At 39.4% G+C, this 24,009-nt stretch overlaps 1 protein-coding gene across 1 annotated transcript in view; it reads right to left on the minus strand.

Moving 5' to 3' along the window:
• polrmt (polymerase (RNA) mitochondrial (DNA directed)) overlaps positions 1-17,315 on the minus strand; it is a 48,969-nt gene extending 31,654 nt beyond the window's left edge. Inside the window, exons 1-9 of the mRNA XM_026924607.3 lie at positions 17,096-17,315; positions 16,018-16,116; positions 13,506-14,263; positions 13,082-13,215; positions 7,098-7,284; positions 3,854-4,003; positions 1,932-2,099; positions 1,404-1,574; positions 246-485 (exon numbers count right to left, since the gene is read on the minus strand). Coding sequence (XP_026780408.3) covers positions 246-485; positions 1,404-1,574; positions 1,932-2,099; positions 3,854-4,003; positions 7,098-7,284; positions 13,082-13,215; positions 13,506-14,263; positions 16,018-16,116; positions 17,096-17,237 — 2,049 coding nt within the window. The 5' untranslated portion in view covers positions 17,238-17,315. The remainder of the gene's footprint in view (positions 1-245; positions 486-1,403; positions 1,575-1,931; positions 2,100-3,853; positions 4,004-7,097; positions 7,285-13,081; positions 13,216-13,505; positions 14,264-16,017; positions 16,117-17,095) is intronic.
• Positions 17,316-24,009: the final 6,694 nt, after the last annotated feature.

Consider the following 24,009-nt stretch of genomic DNA (forward strand, 5'->3'; position numbering starts at 1 on the left):
GTTGTTGAGAGGTGGTAGAAAACCAGCGTGCCTGGAAGAAACTCTCACAGATCCAGGGAGAACGTAAAACTCCAAACAGACAGTATCCTAATCTCATCATCAGTACTGCCTACTGTGTTTTCTGCTTCTGTATTTATTCTCTTACTTTGCTTTCTTTTTACTATTTGTTATTGCTATTTGTACCAAATCTGTTTTTCTCTTCTTTTTTTTTTTGCTTTGTTTAGCATCTGAGATGTGAGTCTCACCTGCCGATTGCTGCGGAATGTGTACATGTGATAGAGCACAGGGATGAGCTTGTTCTCCAGGGTGGGGTTCAGGATGTTGTTCGGGATTTTGAGCTCGCGAACCAGCAGATCCACCAGGAAGCTGCCCAGCTGAATGACCAGCATGTGCGGCCAGGGCGTGTCATCGCTCAGGAGGGAGGGGCCAGCAGTTCGCTCCGCCTCCATAGTGCTCCATTGCTCCCGTGGCAACACGTTGCTGGGCTAGGATTGCACAGAACATGACATGATTACACGCAGTCTTGTATTTAGACACCCAAGATGATATTGACACTTCAGGTAAGTGTTACTAAGCGTTTCAGGGTTTACTGCAGAGTAATGTTGTTACAGCGTCAAGGTGTATGACTGGACAGTTACCTCACCACTGACTTTTTCAAAATGCAAATTAAAATGCATTTCCATCTAATACCGTCAATTTATTTTACCCAAACAAGTCTCTTACTTCAGTGGTTCTGATCAATTTTGTATCCACCTATAACAAAAAGTTCACAACCCCTCCCCTACCTCTGCTTCCACTCCTAGCATGTTCATAACTTTATTATACATGACAGCTTTCAAACCTACAGAAGAACATGGTATTGCTGATTAGAACTACAAACTTACAGAAGAACATGGTATTGCTGATTAGAACTACAAACTTACAGAAGAACATGGTATTGCTGATCAGAACTAAACCAAACTGCTGTTTATTCTGGCTAACCAGCACGGCACACTGCTGTTCTAGTTTTTTTTTGCCAACTTTCCTCACAGCCACTTTCTCTTTTGGCTTATAACTACAACATGATAAATACTGACAATGTAAGAGATTTTATGGAAAGGTCATTCACAAAAATATCATTCTAAGAAAGAAGAACACTTACGGGATTTAACTGTTTGGCAGCCTTTAGTTTTTTTTTTTATATATACAAAGTGTGCAAAATATATTTGATTTTCACCACCGGCTTGTTTGTTTTTAAAACCTTGAAAACCGTGATATTTTTAGACGAGATTATCACACCATGAAAAGTTCAAACTATACCACTACTACCCTATTCCTGGGTTAATGTTTTGATCAAAAACATTAATAAATAGGAAAAATCAAGGTTCTGATAACGCCCTTTCTGCAGAAGGCAGGTTCGATACCTCTGTGTCTTTTCCAAGCAGTTTCACGTATGAGTTGTAGATGTTGCCCAGTTTCTCCACTATCTGGCTGTGACTCTTCTGTTGGATGCAGTACACGTTGTGGACTCTGTTGCCCAGTTCCTTAGCCAGGAATAGCAGAGACTCTCCGCTGGGTGGCAGGCTGGCCAATCCCTAAGCATCATGAGTGCAACACAGAAGGTATATAAACAAATGAACGTAGGGCATTTTCAGCAAGGTTAAGTTAGGTTTTGAAGAAGTAAAGGCACGTTTTTTTTCCCCCGCTAGAACCTTGTGAGGAACCCACAAAGGTTATCATAAGCACAGGAATTTTAAGCATGGCCCACAGGAGAAACAGGGTTGGGTCATACCGCCAAGACCCATTTTAGTTTCACAATAGCTACATCATGACAGACTAGTGGTAGCTAAATGAGTTTTGTGATTACTGTTGTTTCTATTAGTTTCATTGCCAATATTGTGGTCAAAGCACCAGCTGAAGCTCTCACAGGGATACACAACAGAAGCACGTACCTGCAGCATGATGTTGACGTAATCCTCATCGCGAAGGATGCGCAGGAATGGGTAAATGCTGATCTTCCAGTTCCTCTGGTTGCTGCTGCCTAAAACCATCCGGCTCTCTCTCAGAGCCTGTAGCAGCGCTTTGTGCCAGTGAGAGTGCTGCTCGGCTAACAGCTTCCTCTGAAACACATCAGGGTGCAGAATGAACGTTCAGAGCAATGGAAAAATGTGGCATGACAAATATTTCAGAACCTGCTGTAATGACTAAAGCCTCTCAGTTACTACTGTTAATATTATTACTAATATTGTTGCTCCTGTTGTTATGACAGTTGTTACTATTGTTACTATTATTGTTGTTACTATTATGGTTGCTACTGTTATTTATGGTACTGTTCTTACTACATTTGTTACTATTATTGTTACTATACACAATTATAATATATATATACACAATTATATACACAATTGTTACTATTATTGTTGTTACTATTACTATTGTTACTATTATAGTTATCACTGTTTTACTTATTATTGTTGTTACTATAACTATCTTTGTTACTTTTGTTACTATTATTGTTACTATCGTTACACAAAGAGCAGCAGAATCAGACAGCGGCTGAATGTAGAAAACACACAACAATACTGAACACTCCACATTTTAAAATTTCTTCTCACTGTATGGAGTTGTGTTAACTACTGCATGTCTCCAACACACACTGCATGAAAGTGGGTTAGACAATCAGCAGGGTTGCTCTTTCCCTCGACCCAGCAGAGTGAGCAGATGACACAGCACTGATAGGCTGGCCTCGATGCCCAAACGTGGGGGTAGATTATATAGCATTAGTATTCTATTCAGCGCTGCAGTAAATGCTGCTGGACCACCAGGGAGCCCCTGACCTCTCCGATCTGAGACCACAAGCAGGAGAAGCTGAGCAAGTAAATGCCACTACAGAAAATATCAGTGAATCTCAGATAATACTTTCAAACTCAGAGATATGACATGATATTTTTTGCAAATGTTGCTCCTTTTACAGAAAAATATTAGTAAGGAAGGAATATGTATTCTAAAGTAATTATTTACAAAAATAAAGAATTACCAGCCATTAACTGTTGTTTTTGTTCTTTCGGCTGCTCCCTTTAGGGGTCGCCACAGCGGATCATTGGTCCGCATATTTGATTTGACACAGTTTTTACCCCGAATGCCCTTCCTGACGCAACCCTCCCCAATTTAATCCGGGCTTGGGCCCGGCACTGGGAGTGTTTTGTGCAATCCCAGTGGCTGGGGTTGGTTTCCTGGCTGGGAATCGAACCCGGGCCGCGGCAGTGAGAGCATGAGGCCTAACCACTAGTACTCCAGTACTCCACTAGTTAATTACCAGCCATTAACTAATGTATCAAAATTTGTCGAAAGCTCATATAAAAATTATTTGTCCCTTAAACATAATATATAATATAATCTGTGATTTGATTTGCAGCCAGAGCTACAATGACTTTATAGAAATTGTCAGCCATTTTTCTGAGAGAATGATGCATAATCATCCCCAAGTTTGTTTCAAGTTTTCCTCATAAACTGGACTTTTAAAATCTATATTCGTACTGATTGTTTCACATTTTTGTCCTTGTTAAAGATGATACCATCTAAATTACAGTTTCAGTGGTATTGAAAATCTCACATATCCTACCACTTTTTTAAATGAACTGCGCTCTGTTTTCATTGCTCACGTTTTTTTTTTATTATACTCATATCAGTGTGTTTGGGTTATAGTAAAATGTATTATTATTGGTATTACGTCATTTGAAGGTGGCTAAACCTGCTCCCAAATGTGTGCCAGTCCACTTATAACCAGTTTAAGTCTGTTAAGAGTGAGAAGCAGGGTTGGACTCCCCTGAGCCTAGTTAGTGTGCATGTGCATGAACGAGAGGGAGCCACGTACCATCCTGGCCATGTGTTCGGTGACAGGTTTAATGGCCTCCACAGAGTCGATGGTGATGGTGTTGGCCTGCTCCATAGCCAGCTGACGCCTGAAGCGCTCCTGCAGCTCAGCCACACTAAAGTCTAGCTTAGGATAGCTGGTTTCTTCCCTCTGAAACAAGGTAAAGAGAACAGCAAAGAATTTTAATTGCTAAAATTCAATGTTAATCAAGAAACCTGGAATCAAATCACACTTAACAGGGGTTTACTGTTATACTGCAACACTTGGAAGTGGACCTGAGGTTCACTCAGGTCATAATTAATAACACTATGTAATTTGTGTATACATAAGCTACATTTACATGCAGCCTAATAATACACTAATAAACTCACTGATGGCTCAGTTGGAATAAAAACCTTTATGTATATATTTCAGTCAGACCAGAATAAAACAACTGAGGCCAGTTGGAATGGAATCCTATCCAGCTGAATGAATTCAAATCTGCATGCAAGCATAGCCCTTGTGTACACAGAGCCTGTATCATTTTCGTGCAAAATGAATAAGCGGTAAAGCTGATTTTCACCCGTCAATCTAAACAGACTGTTTAAATCAATGTATGGTAGCAAGACCACTTACTCTAACAACATGACCTGCTGGGACAGCAAACAGAAAATGGCTTGGATTAATGCATGGTGAACACGTAGATTACATCTTATAAATTCACTCATGTTTAATTAAAATGAAATGAGTTTTTTAGTCATGGTCAAGGTCTGACTTTCAGGGCACAACAACAGCCTGGAAACCAGCCACATCAAAGCTGTACAAACTGCAAATATGCTGTACACCACAGGAGAGGCTTGGAAAGTGGTGCTGAGAAAACATTTTTATAAGGAGCTGTATGGAAAAGGAGCTGTATGGACATCTGGTGCCACACTATATGGCCAAAAGTTTGTGGACACCTGACCATCACACCCATATGCTGGCCAAACTGTTGCCACAAAGTAAAAGTACACAACTGTATAGGATGTCTTTGTACACTGTAGCATTACAATTTCCCTTCACTAAAACTAAGGGACCCAAACCTGTTCCAGCATGATGGTTTGCCAAAAGTTGGTGTGGAAGAACTTGATGAAATTATATATATATATATATATATATATATATATATATATATATATATATATATATATATATCTCACACACAAACACACACATTAATTTACTGTGTAAAAGCACTACATAAAATGAAATTATTATTATATAAAATCAGAAAGTGGAAGCTACACTATATGGCCAAAACACACACACACACACACACACACACACACACACACACACACTATACTGAAACCCTACTCCAGAGTGCTGAGAGCATGGCAGCCACATGCTACGGGTTTGCAACATTAAATACTAACGCAGAGTGATGAAGGTGGATGCGTTTATGAGAAAGTGTGAAATAAATGTGTTACAGTAGTACACATTATGTAGAAACAGGAAGCTTTAGATACGAGTCCTTCATCAGCTGTGCAAACAGGGTGCTTATGGCACTTTTCACTACTCTGCACTATTCCTCCTGAACATTCATTCAGCACTGATTACATCTCTCTGTATATTATACACGTATGGAGTCTGCTGTCACGTACTAGCTTTCTAGTGGCCATGTATGTGTGTATGTGTGTATGTCTGTGTGTGTGCGTGTGTGTGTGCATGTGTGTGTGCGGGTTCAGCTCTGCAGGAAATGCACAGATGAGACCTTCCTCCAAGCCCTCTATTTTTAAAGTGCATAGGGATGCATCAATATTGATACTGTGCTCATTTACTCATATTTGTAAAAAAAATGCTGACATCAACATCCGATAACATGTAAGCAAGCAGAAAAAGCAGAGCAGTAATTATTATAAAAAAAAAAATAACTAAAAAAAAAAAAGAAACAAAAGGTTTCATAAATTGTGTTAACACAAATGTATTCGCGGGTGTGAAGCAGTGTAGTGAGCTTACAGAGAAATCGTCGCACATGAGAAGGAGTGAGCACCAAGCACTGGAAGATGCACACTTCGGGTCTACACTTCAACATGCAAGTCAAGGTGTGACTCAGCACCCTTTGCTCTTTTTTAAACACCATAATCGCTGATACTGCTCTGCTCCCTATTAATGATACTGTGAAACACCATAAAATCTTAAACCTAGAACTCAGCAGGAGTTTATTGCTAGGAGCACACAGCAGAAGCCAACATAAACAGAGATAAATAAAATGTTCCATGATGCACCTGAGTGCATAATACTGACGAGGTTACTCATTTTGATATTAGTATTGCTATCAACAAGTACCAAAAAACATGTACTTGTACTAGTCTAACTGCTTCACCCAGTGTGCTGAGAACAGCAGTAATACATTCAGCTTAATCAAGTAAAACTGCCTTATGTTCCAGTTTCTGACTTTTTCAGCACAAAAAACATGTCGTGGTGCAGACGATGCTCTCAGACATGCTTGTTACTAGTGACAGATTTGTTCCTGCTGTCTGCTACAGCAACAGGAATGCAGTGTGTGGCATGACGGACGATAAATGGGCTGAGGTGGACCACAGTAATGAATCATTGAGGAGGAAAAGCAGGGCACAGAGTCCTGATGGTAACATCTCCTCTGGTTAAAAATAGCCTGTGTTGCGAGCGCTCATTCATAAAAGCCAAGGCCTGTTTAGGCACTTTTATAAACCAGGTCTGCCATCCCAAGCCCAAGACGGCTGGTATGAAATAAACAGCGGCCGTATGACGCATCTGCCTTTCATTGCAATCTGTCAGAGGAGAGACTGTGTGGATAATTTGCATCGTCTAGTCACGTCTGTGTGCTGACAAGTGATTAAAAGTAGAATGTTAGTCAAGAGCACGTTTAGCATATGGCCAGGGGGTAGCATTGCCACCTCGCAGCTCCAGGGTCCCTGGTTCGATCGTGAGCTGTGGTAACTTTCTGTGTGGACTTTCTGTGCATGTTCTCCCCATGTCCATGTGAATTCCCTCCAGGTTCTCCGGTTACTTCCCACCTTGCAAAAAACACGTTGGTGATTCAGCTACTCTAAACTGCCTCCAGGTGTGAATGTGTGTGTTCACAGACTGGCATCCCATCCAGGCTGTATTCCAGCCTTGTGCAGTGTGATCCAGGGAAAGGCTCTGGATCCACCATGACCATTAAGGATAAAGAGCTTACTAAAGATGAATGAATGATGGATGAATGAAGATAAATGAATGGATGAGCTGTCAGATTGGGTACCTGTGTATAAAAGCTCTCCGCCAGTGGTAATGAGCAGTGCAGCCGTTCAGTAGGAGAGTGTGGCTCATAGTCGGGTTGTACGGTCCGGATGGCCTTCAGCACCATGTCTCGCTCATCCTGTCTGAATACACACTGTCTGAACATGTCGTCCAAACACAGGCCACTTTCAGCCATCTGCTGCAGACACCTACACACATATACAGTGAAGAAATGGGAAGGTGAGTATCTTCTAAATACAATGGTCAAAGTTTCAACCTCATTATTGCTTTGTGGCCTTGATACTTTGGCTAATCTGTAGGCTACATTGTTGTAACTGTCTTGCTAATGTTGCAGAGTAATGCTGCTCAAGTTAGCTAACGTTAGCTAGTTCATTGTGCATCGTACCATCTGATATGTATTGTACACTCACTCTCTTCCTATGCAAGTAAGCAGTTCTTGGCTAGATTAATTGATGAAAACTAGCAGATGCTATACTGAGAGCCCGAAGGCTGGCTTGCAAGACTAAACATTAGCTAGGTATTTGCTAGTGAGTTCACAGTAATAATACAATATATATAGACTTATTAAGGAATTAAGGAATTATTTCCTCTTTCTTGGCATATAAATGAGGTTTCACGCATGTTTAAAAAAAAAAACTTTCAAGAAAAGAGTCAGATGGTTGCCTCTGCCAGGAGGTTAAGACTTAGCCATAGATAAAAATTTCAACAAGATGACAAGGCAAACACATATTTCTAAATCAACAGAGTGGTAAAAGTGAAGGAAATATGAAGGGGACCAAGTTCCCTTTACAAGCACCTCTAACTTTGTTAGATATTACAGGAAGAGAATGTTATTCTCTTCAGGGAAGCATCCCAAAATATTCATTGTATGGGGGCCAAAAATTTAGCAATCAGTGTTTTGTACAAAAATTTAACTACGTAAAAAGTTTTGATTTGAAAAAACAAATCAAATAAATCTATACATGCCCCTGTAGATTTAAGCTCAAAATACTTTTCACATTTTGAGCTATATCAATTTTTGCTTATTTCCATTAAGGGTATCTCTAAGCAGTTCTATCTGTGCTTTGGTATTGGGATATATTTTGGAGGAGAAAGATCTCATCTATGACTTGACATAGGCCTGGGCTGTTCATAGACTCTAGAGCCGTAAATGGAATAAAGGAGAAACATTCTGTTGGTGCTACAGTATGTCATGTTATGATTAAATATAACAGTCATACACTTACAATAAAGTGACCTTCAGTGATGCCGAGCAGAACGCTTTGAACAAAAGTGAAATTTGCTATACTGTACTTCAGTGACCTCCAGTTTATGCAGATTTATTCAAGTAGCATGAGGATGAAAAGCTTACAGTGGACAATTTGAATCTTTCCCTTATTCTTTGTGACAGTGCAGAACTCTTGCTCACACGTTCTTGCGAAACCTTGGAGTCTTGAATTCCAAATCGTGCCTTAATGCGACAATTCTGACAACGACTGTGACTCGTGGCATCAGAATATCAAATATTTGCACTGACACCGAGGGGCTTGGGACAGAACATGTTCTCATCTGATAGACTGCCTCCATATGGCCAAGAAAATGCACGAGTATCGTTGTTCAAATGAAAAGGACCCGATGGCTCGATGTGGCCGTGGGTGGAATTCTTAATGATATGACTTAGCAGGAGGAATCTGGACTGGAGTTCTTTGCAATTCACTCACAAGTGAATAAAGGGCAGAGTGGAGCTGGCTTATAGATGTGGATATCTTACACAGGAAGAAGACAGAGGGGATGGAGCTATTGAAGATTCAGAGAACTTTTACCTGATATTGCCTTTTGACAGATGTTTATGAAGGTTTATGCTAATGCAGGTCATGCTGAATTCACTAGTAGTAGAAACTGAATGCATATAACTGACCAAGCGACGTTTTTTTCCAATCTTCAGTTGTCCAGTTTTGATGATCCTGTGCCCACTGTAGCCTCAGATTCCTGTTCTTGGCTGATGGGGTGGAACCCGATAAGGTCTTCTGCTGTTATAGCTCATCCATCTCAAGGTCTGGCACATTATGCATCCTGAGAAGCTTTTCAGCTCGACACGGTTGTAAAGAGTAGTTATTTGAGTTACCATAGCGTTCCTGTCAGCTCGAATCAGTCTGGCCATTCTCCTCACACTTCTCTCATCAAACTATCACATTTAGATTTCCTAAGAGTAGTGCAAATTTATTTTAACAAAAAAAAAAAAAAAAAAAAAAGGTAGAAGTTTTTAAAAACCCTTTAACATTTATGAAAAATACACTATTCAACAAGGAGCAAGTGTAAAAATAAAACGAGTGGTTAAAAGCATATGGTAAGTCCAAAGCTGCACCCTATTCACTAAAGTGCATTATTTTTGGTAGCATTCCTGCCAGAAAGATTTGTGGAGAATATCCAGTGTGTCTGTAAAAGCCCACAATGTACTGCAACAGGTTCAAGACCAAATGATGTATCCTAGAGGGCGGAGAATACCCATAATGCACTTAGTCAAATGGGAGGAAAAAATAGTTTTTAATGCAGATTTTAACATCCCATCATCCAAAGTTGCTCAGTGTTCTAAAACTATTGATGACTATCTATGACTGCATTGTGATATATATTGTAATTAATAATACATCACGTCACCTCCTGTTCTCTGGCCTTTAAAGAGTTACACGTGAGTCACACCTATGATGTCATGAAAAACCTTAAGGAACAAGACACTGGACACTTTCTTTGAGGACATATTCATGGCAGAGAAGATAAAGAGGACACAGGGAAGCTATGTGAAGCTGGATCAAGCCTGTAATCTATTAACAATGCCATCTCAATCTAGACAAAGGGAGATGCTGGGCCACGCAGAGACAATCCTGCACTGCAATTTCTAAAGAGTCTCGTTTCAGCCAGAACAGAGCACGCACTCCCTCTTGTGGGCTTTAAGTGAAGGAATGGAGCAGACACAGGGAGGGGCTGGTCAGAAAAAGCTGATCGACCATCCCGTCTGCCTGTGACTCAGTAACAATCACATCGCTGGCTCCTTGGCCTTTCATACACAAGCTCATTATGATGCATACGTGGTTATCAACTTTCCTCCATGACCTAATCAACGTGACTCCTTTGTTAAATTTCTTTGTTCACCTACATTTAAACTAAAAGATGATGATTAAAACCACGAACAGTTAATATGAGCGTCAGGCCGTACCATTTTGGAACATCAAATGTGTCATTTTTATTCAGTGAACGGCTGACACACCCACTGCCTCGGTCTGTTTGAGGCGTAGCCTTTGTGTACTGAGAAATCAGGATGACACGAGGCAGGTAGCAGACTGGCAGCGCAGGAATGTCAGTTGAGGAAAGGGGTTAAATTTTTAAAAAAGCAGAACGAGAAATGCATGGATGAGTGGAGTAGATGACAAGAACAGAGAGACTGGGAGCTGGGAGGAATAATAAAGTAAAGGGAGCTGAGCTGCAGGAGGACAATGTCATTACTATTGCCTTACAGAGATCGATTGGCTAAGCAGCAGCACCTGCCCCATACACCCCCCTCCTGTCATTGGACTGAATGCTGACAGTCACCTTCACATCTACTGAGCAGAATGAGGAATGAGTGTTGCTCTGCCCATCAAAAATCTGTGGGGTTTTTTTTGGCTACAGTGATGGAAATCATGACGTGCTTTATCAAAGCCGAGTTCTTACAGTTATTAGCCTGTTTGACTGGTCACTTGAATTGAATGAAATTTTTAAACCAAATTTCAGTAACTTCAAGTCTATAAACAGTGTCTCTTGAACCTACCAGATGTTATGTCGGTAAAAATTTCAGGAATAACGGCTCCAATAAAGAACCAAAAGAGTATTGCACAGATTTATAAAATGAGCCTAGTATTTGGATAGCTGGATTTATTTATTTTACAGTTAAAGAATTTATTTTACAGTTGCATGTTTAATGTGTGCCAACCACAGTAAGAAAACAGCAAGGCAAAACTTCAGTGTGATGCTTCTTAATAATAAGCAGCTCCTACTTTTTTACTGACCAAACAGATCATAGTCTTGCTCACTTGATTTCTATGGCTCATAGTATCGAGGCTCATGAATTCACAGGTCAAAATCCACCTAGATTAAGTTGAAGTGGAAGTAACAACTACCCAACGCCTTTCACATCACACGTCCTTTCCCCTTCAATGAAGTGGCTTTTCTGTTTGCTCAAATTTTACCTGCGTTTGGTTTGACAGCTAAAAAAGGCAGAAATGTCTCATTTTCAGGTGGCTTTTATATTGCAGTAGGATGGGATCAAAACTCAGCTTTTCCAACGTGATTTTCCATAAACTGCTTGAGTGTCAATTTTTGCCCTTATCCACTAGTCTGCACATTCAAATGAATTCCTGTGAAGGATTTTAGAAAGTTTATATACTACATATTAGTCTGGGGGGGAAAATAAATGCCTCATTTGACTTCTGAGCAAGAATCAGTGCGAAATGCAACAATGGTTAAAGACCGACCTGCAAGCTAGTGGCTTTGACATAAACTCATTCTATCCAACAACTATTCAACCACCCACACTTCTGCCTGGAGAGGAGAGCAGTGTCTACAACAAACCACAGTCACAGAATGAAAGACATACACACTCTGAGCAGACACTCTCCTGATCCATAACAACAATTTCCATTTCTATTTTTGGGCATTGTCAGGGTCTGCTCAAAATCATCTGTCAAACACCTTCACGCCTGGGTCAACTCTCTCTTACAGCTTGCTGGAACAAAAAAAAACTGCTTACACACCCATGCAGAGGGGATCCTCTCAGGAGAAAGAGATCAAGGTAAAGTGGAAGGATAGCTTTATTTTTGTCTACATTACACGATTTTATGAAATTGTTGCAAAGCTTTGGAAATATGCAAAGAGAAACACTGACCCCTGGAGGGCATCACCATCACCACAAAACACTTCATGAAATATATTTATGTGACAAGACCTGAAATCTAGGCAGCATTTTCCCTACCGAGGAAAGCACCTAGACAATTACGGAATTATTTATTAATCTGTATCCAAAGCAGATCACACTGACGAAATAATTAACAAGCTAGTGTTTTATCTCCCCTAAAGAATGAATTATTTAAATTTTGTGAAATGATTATTAAACCATAGCACAGCTCTCCTGCTTTCCTGATTCTGATAGGGCAAATGGTGTTGATTAATCTTTTGTAACAGTGAACAGTAGTTGAAGCTACAAGGTTTTTATTAATGCATTCATTCTAATAAGTACCAGCTTATGCAGGGACTTGTATGGGGGATGTTCTACATAAATGGATTTCTTAAAAAATACATGTAATCATTGATATGAAGTTTTGTGGGGAGACGTTTATTTAGCAAATTTTAGAAGGAGTCTCCAGTGTCAGCACTTTGTAACAGTCAGACGTAAAGCTGTACCTTCATGAAAGAGGACTTTGCATTTTGCAGATTCTCAGTAACATGACAAGGTGCGTGTTTTTTTGTTTGTTTGTTTTTTTGGGTTTTTTTTTTTGCCTTACTAACTTCAAGAGTGAGAAAGAGAGAGGCTGGTGAAGGAAAGGCTGTTTATAGCTGCAATACTGCGATAACAGAAATGAGCTTATATATATATACTTATTAATATAACTATAAATGGATAAAAAGTATGATGTGTCTATCATTAATTAACAAACAACTACACACCGTTATAGGAAAATAATTGACTAAGGTGGTAACAGTTCACTGCATGTCAATTTACATCACACCACCCTGTCATTGGTTATTTTCCTATAACCTCATGTCGCATTGCGTTTTATTCCTTACATAAATTGTTACAAATCAAATCTTTAAAATAATTTTTCTGATAACTATTAAACTAATCACTAATGAGTCTGACCAACACATGAACTGCCACTAATGACTTCTTATAAATTTGCTATTAACATCATTCCTGCTCAAACATAGCACAAAGTAGTAGTTTAGAAAATCTGCCTCGGGCGTGAGGATGTTTACCTGTTAATGGTGCGTGAAGAGGTCTCAGGATTGCGGCCCATGCACTCCAGAGCCGTGGCGTATGACACCAGGTTGGGCTTCAGGCCTGCTTCCTCCACCAGAACGAATAAGCGACCAATGTGATTCACAGATCCCTACAACACACCAAATAGAAACTGTGATTACAAAAAGCTGCAATAGACAACTTCTGCGTTGTCAACATGAGCATGTGAGCATTTCTGGTGAATCATGGCATTCATTTATAGATTACAAGACTACAGAGCACCCTTGCAGTAATAAGCTTTTGTGTTTGTTCTAACATAACAAGCTCTGACTGTAATATATTATATTATATTATATTATATTATATTATATTATATTATAGTATATTATATAAATACTCATAACAATGAGTTTGCAGTAGATGCTCGGGGTTTGCTCTCACCTTCTTGGCCCACATCCTCATCATGATGTTGTAGGCGCTGATGGAGAGTGTTTTGCGTTTGCTTAGGTGCCGGTGGTGAAAAAACAGGCAGCGCTGCGCTCGCTCCACATCACCCGTAAAAACACATGCCTCCAGGTAGCAGCGCAAGTTTAGCTGCGCGTCGCCATAACGGTTCCCGTCTTTATCTTCCAGAAGTTTCTCGGCGTTCGTCGGACTCCACTCACCGATCATCTCTTCGAGCTCTTCGACTTCAGCCAGCTCTTCAGCTCTGGAAAGTTCTTCAGGATCCTCTTTCACTGTGGTTGCACTTGTACTACGTTTAGACACCTTTGGTTTTAAGTGTTTGGACTGAGGCGTTGGACCCGCTGTGGACTCGGGTTTGGCTTGTTTGCTCCTTTTGGCAGTAGTGATTGTTTTCATGGATGTTCCAGGAGCCATCAGATTTCCTTTACTGCTTTTCGCTGCTGCTGTTGTTTTGTCACGGAGTTTCTGCTGCAGAGACGACTGTTTTTTAGTTTTGTTTGACTTCTCAAGCTTTAGTTTTTCAATCCAGCGGCTCGTGTGTGTTTTGGAGGGTGAGTTATCTGACGTGGCATCTTTTTTAGTGGACTGAACAGCTTTAGGAGTTTCTGCCACTGTCTTTTGACTCTTCACAGGAGTGGCTCTTTTTTCTCCTTGTGGCATTTTGACAAACTCAACCTTCAAATGATTTACATGTAAAACATCAGACTGCAACTGCTGCATCCGAGCCTCGAGAACTGCAATTAAAAACAACCAACAATACAGTTATTCCAAAAAATATGAATAACTGCACCGCCAGAGCTATAAACATGTCACTTCAATATATTAAATAAACAGGTAAATAACAGTTTTGGTTATAAACAATAATACGTTTTTTTTTTTTTAATTTACACATCATGAGACCAGCACTAAGCTAGTACTATGTAGCAAAATAATAAATGATAAGCGAAACAGAAAAAAATTCCATTCGTTGTTTCTTTAATGTTGAATTTAAAATTGAATTTTAAAAAAGGCAAAGGCAAAATTTAAAAAAAGGCATAAGGCTAAATTATACGACATATACTGAAAATTAAAAATATTGTATTATTTTAATATTCAGTAATGCTGAATATTAAATATTAATATTCAGCATTACTCTCTAGTATAGGATGAAAAAGCCTTAATGGACTGGTCAAAAAAATAATAATTTACATGATCATCAGTTAGATTCTTTAGGTTTGCACTGGATGTACAAGGCTAATATCCGTAACAAGTAACTCATCAGCCTTAGATATTCCAGCTGCTCACTAGCTTCAGGATCTGATCGGCCCCTCGCACGTCCACGCTCTGATTTTCAACGAGAAAAACATTTGAACACTGTGACACAATAAGCTTTTCAGAGCAAGATAAAGTAACTGAATTGAAAAAAGTTCACAGAATCCCATCTTTCAAATTTATTAATTAATGAGAAAAGCAGTTGAGTTAATTATATAGTCTTACGCATTTGCTGATAGGCTATGGGAAAAGGTCTGCCATGTCAGTCAAACTGCCTCCATTTGGGAAAGTAAGGGTTTGGTGGCTATATTTATTGATTCAGACTCTCCTACAAATGCTAGGGAAAAAACATCTTTTCCTATATACCTGTACATAACCCAGTCTTCACAAACCTGTTTCAAACTACATTATCAAACATCGCAATCTCATCTTTACATAAATGTTCCTCTTTCACCTGCTCCCATTAGGGGTCGCCAGAGCGGATCATTGGTCCGCGTACGACTAAGGTGAGACCCTTGAGCAAGGCACCGAACCCCCAACTGCTCCCCGGGTGCCGCAGCAAAAAAAGGCTGCCCACTGCTCCGGGTGTGTGTTCACTACTGTGTGTGCGTGTTCACTACTGTGTGTGCGCACTTGGATGGGTTAAATGCAGAGCACAAATTCCGAGTATGGATCACCATACTTGGCTACACGTCACTTCGCTTGATTTGGCACAGATTTTACACCAGATGCCCTTCCTGGTGCAACCCTCCCCAGTTTTTATCCGGGTTTGGGACCGGCACTGAGAGCGCACTGTTGCACGCAACCCCAGTTGCTGGGATTTTGTGAAACAGCAGTCCATATTTATATATTTAAGTTTAAAGTGCAACCATATCATATTAATAAATCCTGCCTCTTGATGTGCTGCAAGGAATGAAAACAAACTACAAAAAATTAGGTTCAGCTCCACAGTAAAGTTTTGTTCATGATTAGAGTTTCAGTAAGTCATACTGTGTTCTGAACCTGTCGTAAAGAGTGTGTGACTTTACAAAAAGCGCAGCTTTAGGCATGTGTGTGGGAATATATTAGCAAAAAAGATTCTGATGCCAATTACCTGTTTGCTAGATTAGCCTCATATTTCTAGGTCAAAACTATGCAAACGTCAGACAGCAAATAAGTCCTAGCTGATCGACTTCTACACTTCCTGAATATTAAGGTCACATGGCCAAGAGGAGAGAATAATAGGAGAGAATAATACCATCCAACAAATGAGACTGTTCCCACACTCGTCTCTTTCCATCTTCCTTCTTTGGAATTGCAGAGTAGTGCCTTTGGTGCAGTGTTGTCCATGGGTTATCTGAGAAAACAGAGACAATTAAGATTAAATGAAAGGGGAAAAAAATAGAAAAAATAAAGTGTGACGAGGTATCAGGGGGATGTTTCAGCCATAACGGGTTCTGGTGGTATTTAGTACTCACCAGAAAATTCCTAATGAGCACCTGCAGGAATCTAATGGAAACTATTGAGCCAAATCCAATTAAAGTCCACTTGATTGAAACCATGAGATTTTCTCAGTAGATTGCAATGTTTCTTTTTTTCCCCAGCATGGCTGTTTCCATGTATAACTTTATTTATCCAAGTTCTGCCCTGTCAAACAATGAAAAGGGACCATGCTAGCACCACGGCTAACCAGATATTATTTGGGTGGTGGATTATTCTCAGCACAACTAAGATACTGACATGGTGGTGTATGTTTGGCACTCGTCTCTCCATCCAAATAATATCTGGACAGTGGTGATCCTGCTCCATTGATGGATGGGGTAGAAGTATAGTGTATAGAAACAGATGGGCTCAAGTCAGTAATTGAATAGCAACAAAGTGCACCTATATGGTGGATTTACTTGATAAATCTGCCAATGACTGTAACTACATGGCAGCTGCAGCCAGGAAACACATCACATATAGCTTTATTATTCTTAATTTAAGAAAAAGATACAAATTATGTGAGTTTAGCTACAACGCTAGTATAGTCATACCTTGGCAAAAAAAAAAGACTCTGGTGAATATAATAAATGGGTAAATCTAATTGTTGGCTATGTAAATATGGGTTAAATCACAATTTGTCTACATTTTCACATATAGTGTCCTACATAGAGGGCACATGCCCCTGTTTAATGCACTGTGTAGTGTTTTTATACCGTGACTACGAAGCCATTTGCGATTGAACTTAAACTAAGACTTCTCATTTCCCACCTGGAAGAATAACACACAGTAAGCAGCACGTGCCCTGCTTCTACCCTTGGCTACAAGTTAATATTAATAGTCATGTTAATTACCTCTTGTTCCTCTCTCGCAGTTATTCCGGAGTCTGAGGCAGATTTGACAGTGGTCGACATTTAATGTAAAACGAGCACTTCTTTCAAACATGAATTTACCGCTCAAGTATTTCGGAAAAGCGCACAGTCTTAAAAGTGACATTTCGACATGTTCAAGAGTTCACAACAACCGCATTACTCTCTCAGCAGGCGGCCATTTTGATTCAGACGCGATCAGAAGACTGTCGATGCTTGGAGTTCAGGACAGCTAGAAGATCACAGACATATCGAGTTCCAGATATTTCTAAGCTGTAGTGTTAGCTACACCTAATATTAAAGGCTACACGATGCTCTAGCTGAGATCTTCTCCATTACTGAGAATTTTGTTTGGATATATTTTTGAATAAAACGTAGATATATAGAAATAAATAACGTGTAGTTTACCTGTATACCTGTAGGTGGCAGTCTTCCCTAGTATGCCATTATGAGTTTATCCAGCTTTAGAAATTCAAATGCAGTTGGTTGTTTGATATACATTAAATTAAAAATTTTAAAAAATGAATCACACATATATACACTGCTTATGATTATAGTGTAGTAGTTAAAGTGTACTAAGATGCTAGTAAAAAAAATGAAAATTTTTTTGGCCAGCGACCCCAATGTAAGGACCCCAAATTCTAGTTAGACTGCCTCCATGGCAAATACTTCCTATTAGTGGCATTTAGTAGAAATTATAGGCCTACTATTTAAAAAATGCACAGCTCATTACTGCAAATAAGTGGACAATCCACCCAATGCTAGCAAATCAATATAAAAACACATAAGAACACAAAAACATATATATATATATATATATATATATATATATATATATATATATATATATGACATTTAATTATTATACACTGTATTAAAGAGGAGAAAAGAGCACATAGATTCTTTTAATTATACACTCAACAATGCCTTTATGAATCACTGTGTGTAAGAACCCACAACCGCAGGCACTCTGAATGTGTCTAAAGAGCGGACTGGGCTTATTCATCACACTGCAGCTTACTGAAGTCAAGAGATGTAGTCAAAACCATACAACTCTGAACTACATCCAACCTAGATTGCTATGATTTGATGTACACAAGAGCAATGAACCCTGCATACCAAAAAAAAAAAAAAAAAAAAAAAAGTGTAGTACCAAATTGTTGGGTTCTTCATGTTCACTTATTGCATTTCATGTAATATTTTCATTCACATAAAGCCCATTTTATACCATAAGCTACTCGGACGTGAACGTTGGTGTGTAGAGGATTGATTTCTGTACTTTCTTTCACTGGTTTAGTAAACGTGCAAGTATCTGTAAATATTATAAAAATGAATCAAATATAAAATTGAGAATGAATGTAATAATATAAGACCATTAAAGCCCTTAGTTTAAGACCTACTGAGGTTAAAACTGTGGTTTATTATTGACACAAAAGCAATAGAGTCACAAGTTTATTTCAAGCCAATTATTTCTCACATAACAACTAAATGGATCACTCAATCCACATACATATGTTACACAGGAACAGTGAGAAACACAACAACACTACAGCATGGCTCAAAACCCCACCACAAACATTCCAAACACTCAGCTTCAAACAGGAAACTGAAAGTCAGCCTGTATTTTAAACAAATCAAAGAACTATGCCTACCTGCTAAGCATGCTGGGAAGTATTCAAATGAACAAATCCCTAATTTGACTCGGTGATGCCAAAGGTCTTACTTGTAAGGTCTTACTTTCTTAATATTACAAAACATTTGGCACTGATAGTCTTGATGTTTGGTTGAAAGGGCCATATTTTGTATATATTTATGCTGGGATGGATTCTGGACTGGTTTTTGGTTGGCCACTAGACCATGTTTCCACAAACATAAATAATTTAGCTGATGGTTTTTATATACAAATCAAAGTCTGTTTGTAGGCGATCAGATATGATTGGCTCTGGACCACAATTTGAAAAGAAATATAGATCTATGGCTTTTTAAATATGTAATGAATTGAGCTTTGAGGGTATTGAGCATTGTATAAAACAATACGGTTTTTCTTGGGCTGTCTAAAGAGGCTTCAGCAGAATGTTACATTTTAGAAGCATGTGAAAACACTCTCTAACACTAGTGTGAAATACAGTCTCAACACAACTGTTACTGCAAGTCACATTTAACTGTTATAAGAGTACCTCACACTGTGACAGCTCAGACAGTCAGTAATGGTGGTCAGCAAGTGTGTGTGTGTGTGTGTGTGTGTGTGTGAGATTGTAGGTGGCAATCCGAGGGTGTTTGGTGTCACGGTTCATGAGCTTGCCTCCTTTTCTGCCGGGTCCGTTTGAAGTTTTCTGGCCCTTGTCGGCGGCTGCCACTTAGCGCTGGTGTGACAGTCATTGCCCGGGGAGAGACTGTCAACAAAAGAAGAGAAGACAGGCATTCAATCCTGTAATAATAGCTCGACCAAGGCAGGTCCACCATTCTCATGGACTTTGATCACAGGACCTGCATGCACACCTATGTGGGAACTATTTATTTGTTTTGCAGATTTGAAGACATTCAGCTGGACAGATGAGACTTTGTGCATGGTTGTTGTTAGATAATGCTTTTGACATCTGTGACCCTCAAGAAAGGAAAAAAAAAGGGAGCTTGGAATACTGTAATAGCTCTTCACAGTGACATGAAGTCTGTGTAGACACCTGAAGTCTGTCTAAAACTCCTTTTTTTAAAAAAAAAAAATAATAATAATATAATCATTTACATAGATTCCTTTATATCCTTAATCCTGTAATTCCATGTCTCAGTATAGCAAAGGCAAATTAATTATGGAAATTAACCTTGCTTTTTTGGTTAGAAAAAAAAAAAAAAAGCACTGAAGTAATATTCACACTCATTTACCAGTCTTTTAACTGTTTTTTGTAAGCCAGTCCAAATTAAAACTAATAATTGAGTAACTGTACTTCCTTATTATACTTAAGTATTACTGTGGCATATTTGGCATATAGTTTACTTGAGTATTACTGAAATTTCCAAGAAAAAAACTTACTTTTTACTCTTGCTATTTTTATTTAGACTTTCAGCATACTTATTACAAATCTCTTCTCTTATCCAGTTATCTGTATGCAGCTGAAATTGGATAAGTCCCTGGACTGCAGTGTTGAACTTGACTCCTACTCCACATCATTAAAATGTACACCACACACACACAGAGGAAAGAAAGGACATGAGTTATATAGGGATCGTATATAGGGATCAGTCATTAAAACCACACCATAGTTACCATAAAGTACCACAGTAAAGCCATAGTGCATTCATGGTTCAGAGACTGACCATCAGTTTCCATCAAGTGCCATAATAAATTCAAAGTGTATCATTGTCTCTGAGTGAAGTGAGGTTTAAGTGGGAGCAAACATTTAGACATCATGTTTGAGAGATGCGTGGCCTGAAGTCAGTAAAATGCTCTCTAGTGTTTGCTTGCTAGATATCTCACCTATCAGCAGGGGTGGCTTGTATCAAAAGGCTCAAAAATTTCAATATAAGGTTTCGTTTTTGGAATCTACATCATCTAATTTGTGGTTAAAAAATGTTTTAAAGGGAATTATTTTGGATTTTTTGAATCTGAGTGCCACAGGACAAAAGGACAGTTTTGTAGTGTTTTTTGGTTTGAACAGTAGTGTTTCAGCTTTTCTATTTACTTTCTTCAGAGGAAACATAGCATGGACCCAGTAGAGCACTACAGGCTTGAGACACTGTGTGTGTGTGTGTGTGTGTGTGTGTGTGATAATTTGCCCCAATTTTATTTACATTACTTACATTTAACAAATGCCCAGAGCGACTTGCAGATGTTTTTACAGTTACATTTACATTTATGACATTTGGCAGACACCCTTGTCCAGCGCAACTTATGTTTATCTCATTTTTACAACTGAGCAGTTGAGGGTTAAGGGCCCAGCAGTGGCAGCTTGGTGGTGCTGGGATTTGAACTGATTATTATTATTATTAGTAGTAGTAGTAGTGGTAGTAGTAGTAGTAGTAGTATAATATCTTTTTTATTTTATAACTATGGGACATAATGTATTGGCCAACCCTAATAGTTTAATTGTTAGAGCTATTGATAGATTTTATCCCTCCAATCTAATATCACCAGCCACCACTGCCTATCAGATAGGCCATGTTCACTCTTTTCTCTTTAAAAATGTCTCACTCTGAAATCTCTATTCATTGTAGGGAAGAAGCGTGCCGTTGATCAGACAGATTGCCCTTATCACTGATACCACAGACAATAGAGCATGGTCACGAAGCAGGAAATGCAAATGGTGCACAGTGGTGGCGGTGGTGGTCAGGTCCTGAATTAGAAACGGATGTTCATACTAGCAATCCTGCAGTGTGCCATGGAACTTCTCTTGGGCACCTGCTTTGGAGGAACAGCAGGAAGTCAATGAGACTTCCTGAATAACTTCACTCAGATATTATACACAGTGCTTTTTTTAATTAAAGAAATGCTTTAATAAAAATGGCTGTAAAATTCACAGCGATTGAAGAGGGCAGGACAGTTTGTTTAGTGTAGTGTTCAGGAAAACCTGTCAAATATTTAGCTGTGAAGGAAGATAAAGCAATAAAATAAAGACACATTTCAACAATACACTTGCAGCATAGGTGATAAATGGAAAGGAGAGACAGAGTTGAACAGTGAGTCATGGGAGTTCTAGGATTGAAACGGTGAGTTCACAGGAGAGAGAGAAAACAATAATGGAAGCTGTTTGAGGGATATTGTCGGTACTAAGAGGGAGGTCGGGTTTCAGGCTCTTTTTGAGGACTTCGATGATACAAAACAGGCCTCATTACTGAGATATTATCTCCATTCATACACTTCCAGAGCCGCTCGGAGCCCTGCTGGGAAAGATTAGGTTGCTTTCGCTTGTGAACATCCTTCCCAGCTGCGGAGGTTTTCTAAACTTAGGGCACACCCAGACATTCTCAAACACTGTTGTGCACACGGAGCTATTTAAGACCTCATAACGTAATATGTGTTTATTTAGGACTCAAACATGGGTGTGAAATGGTGATCCTTAAAAATCTATTTAATATACCAAAATCTCTCTGGTGGAAATCTTTCTGTATCAAACACGAGTCTAGCATTTCAATACAAGGCACAATCATTTACATTTCAAAAATGATAATATGCAAAAAGTGTGATCCTTGTACTAAATCTCAGGGATCTCACTATACAGTAGTATGCTAAATGAAACAAAGTGTCCTTGTTTGCACCATGTTTCTCAGAGCAGTGACCAGAGTGCACGGCTGAATGTGGGGATATCTACAGCCACATCTGACGTTCAGATGGACGACCAGACTTTGTTCTTGACCCCAAGGGCACGCAGGCTTTAAAGTGAAACATCTTACAGTGCCCAGAATGATTTTAATTACCATTAATTTCCAAAAGGAAAGGGGCACAGAGACTTCCGGGGTGGTTTAGTGTTCCGGAGGGGTAGAGATTGCCTGCATGAAAGGGTTTCCTGCTCATATGGGATGGCTGAAAACAGACATCTGCTCATAGGCTAGTGGAACGATGACATTTCATTTGTTAATAGCACATAATAAAAGTGAATCACCCACAGGTCTTCGCAGGATTATTGCGTACTTCCAAAACATTTGGACTCATGGCGCTAAACAAACTTCTTGATAGTTTTGGTCACCTCTAAGGAACGAAGAGTACGATTTCCATCCCCAGGGCCTGATAAAAAGACCTGAACATCCTTGAACAATTACACAGACAGCCTGTAATCACTCAGCTCTCCTGAACACAACTTCAAGTCATTAATTTTTTTAAACAGACGGTAAATTTAGCTCTGGAGTAACCAAACCACAGTCAGTCCTACTTAAAGGCTGTTATGTTCCTTGCGCAACAAGAAACTAGCGTGAAGCGTGGCAATTACGATTGCTCTGTCCTGCTGTTTTTTGTGAGGACAGAAGATGCTTGGGGATGCCGAGAGCGCTCAGGGAACACAGTGGTGAGGTTTAATTGGGGGTAAAGGACTGTGAATTTTTTATGACACCCCAAGCTGATGAAATGGAGTGGCGCTAAAGACAACCTTTGATGCCCAACACCCAGAACCCCAAAGGCCAGCCAACACAAGTGGACAGGAATGAGTGAGGGGCTGAGCTCAGACACTCCAGACTGCTGTCTCCACAAGGTTTTATGAGTCAAGCATGAACCCCAATGTTTTTTCATGATGTTTGTTAACTGCCTAGTAAGTGTGAAGTGACTGTGACCCCACACTCCCTGAAGCACACTGCTTAAGTCCCTTTTCCACCCCTTTCCCCTCTTCATCCTCAGTTCTGCACAGATTACTGGAACCTTTTAACCTTTACTGGATGAGCAGAGGCTTCATTAAGAACTGCTGCTGAAGCATGCAACAACTAGTGTAAGTAAATGGTAAATGAGTAGTAAATATTTGATATTGTGTCTCTGTACACGATGAGAAATGGGTTTCATTCATTTATTACTTTTTAAAATACGTGTTATATTATTTGCAGTAGGGATTACAGTCTACATCAAAATCTAAAAAAAATGTAGTATAAACTAAACATGTTAAAATGTAATAAATAAATGAATGAATAAACAAATAGACAACCAAGTAATTAAATAAATGATTTTTTTTTAAAAAGTTAACCAAAACAAAATAAATACAAAATAAATCTGTTTTCTCCAGTTTCTTCCCACCTCCTAAAAATATGCTGGTAGGTGGAATGGCTATGTCAAATTTCCCCTAGGTGTGAATGAGTGTGTGTGTGTGTGTGTGTGTGTGTGTGTGTGTGTGGTCTGCAATAAACTGGGTGTCTTCCCGCCTCACACCCAGTATTCCCACGATAGACTCTGGATCCACCATGACCCCGACCAGGATAAGGCGGTTACC

This window comes from Pangasianodon hypophthalmus, chromosome 11 (assembly GCF_027358585.1).
Source record: "Pangasianodon hypophthalmus isolate fPanHyp1 chromosome 11, fPanHyp1.pri, whole genome shotgun sequence".
NCBI lineage: Eukaryota > Metazoa > Chordata > Actinopteri > Siluriformes > Pangasiidae > Pangasianodon > Pangasianodon hypophthalmus.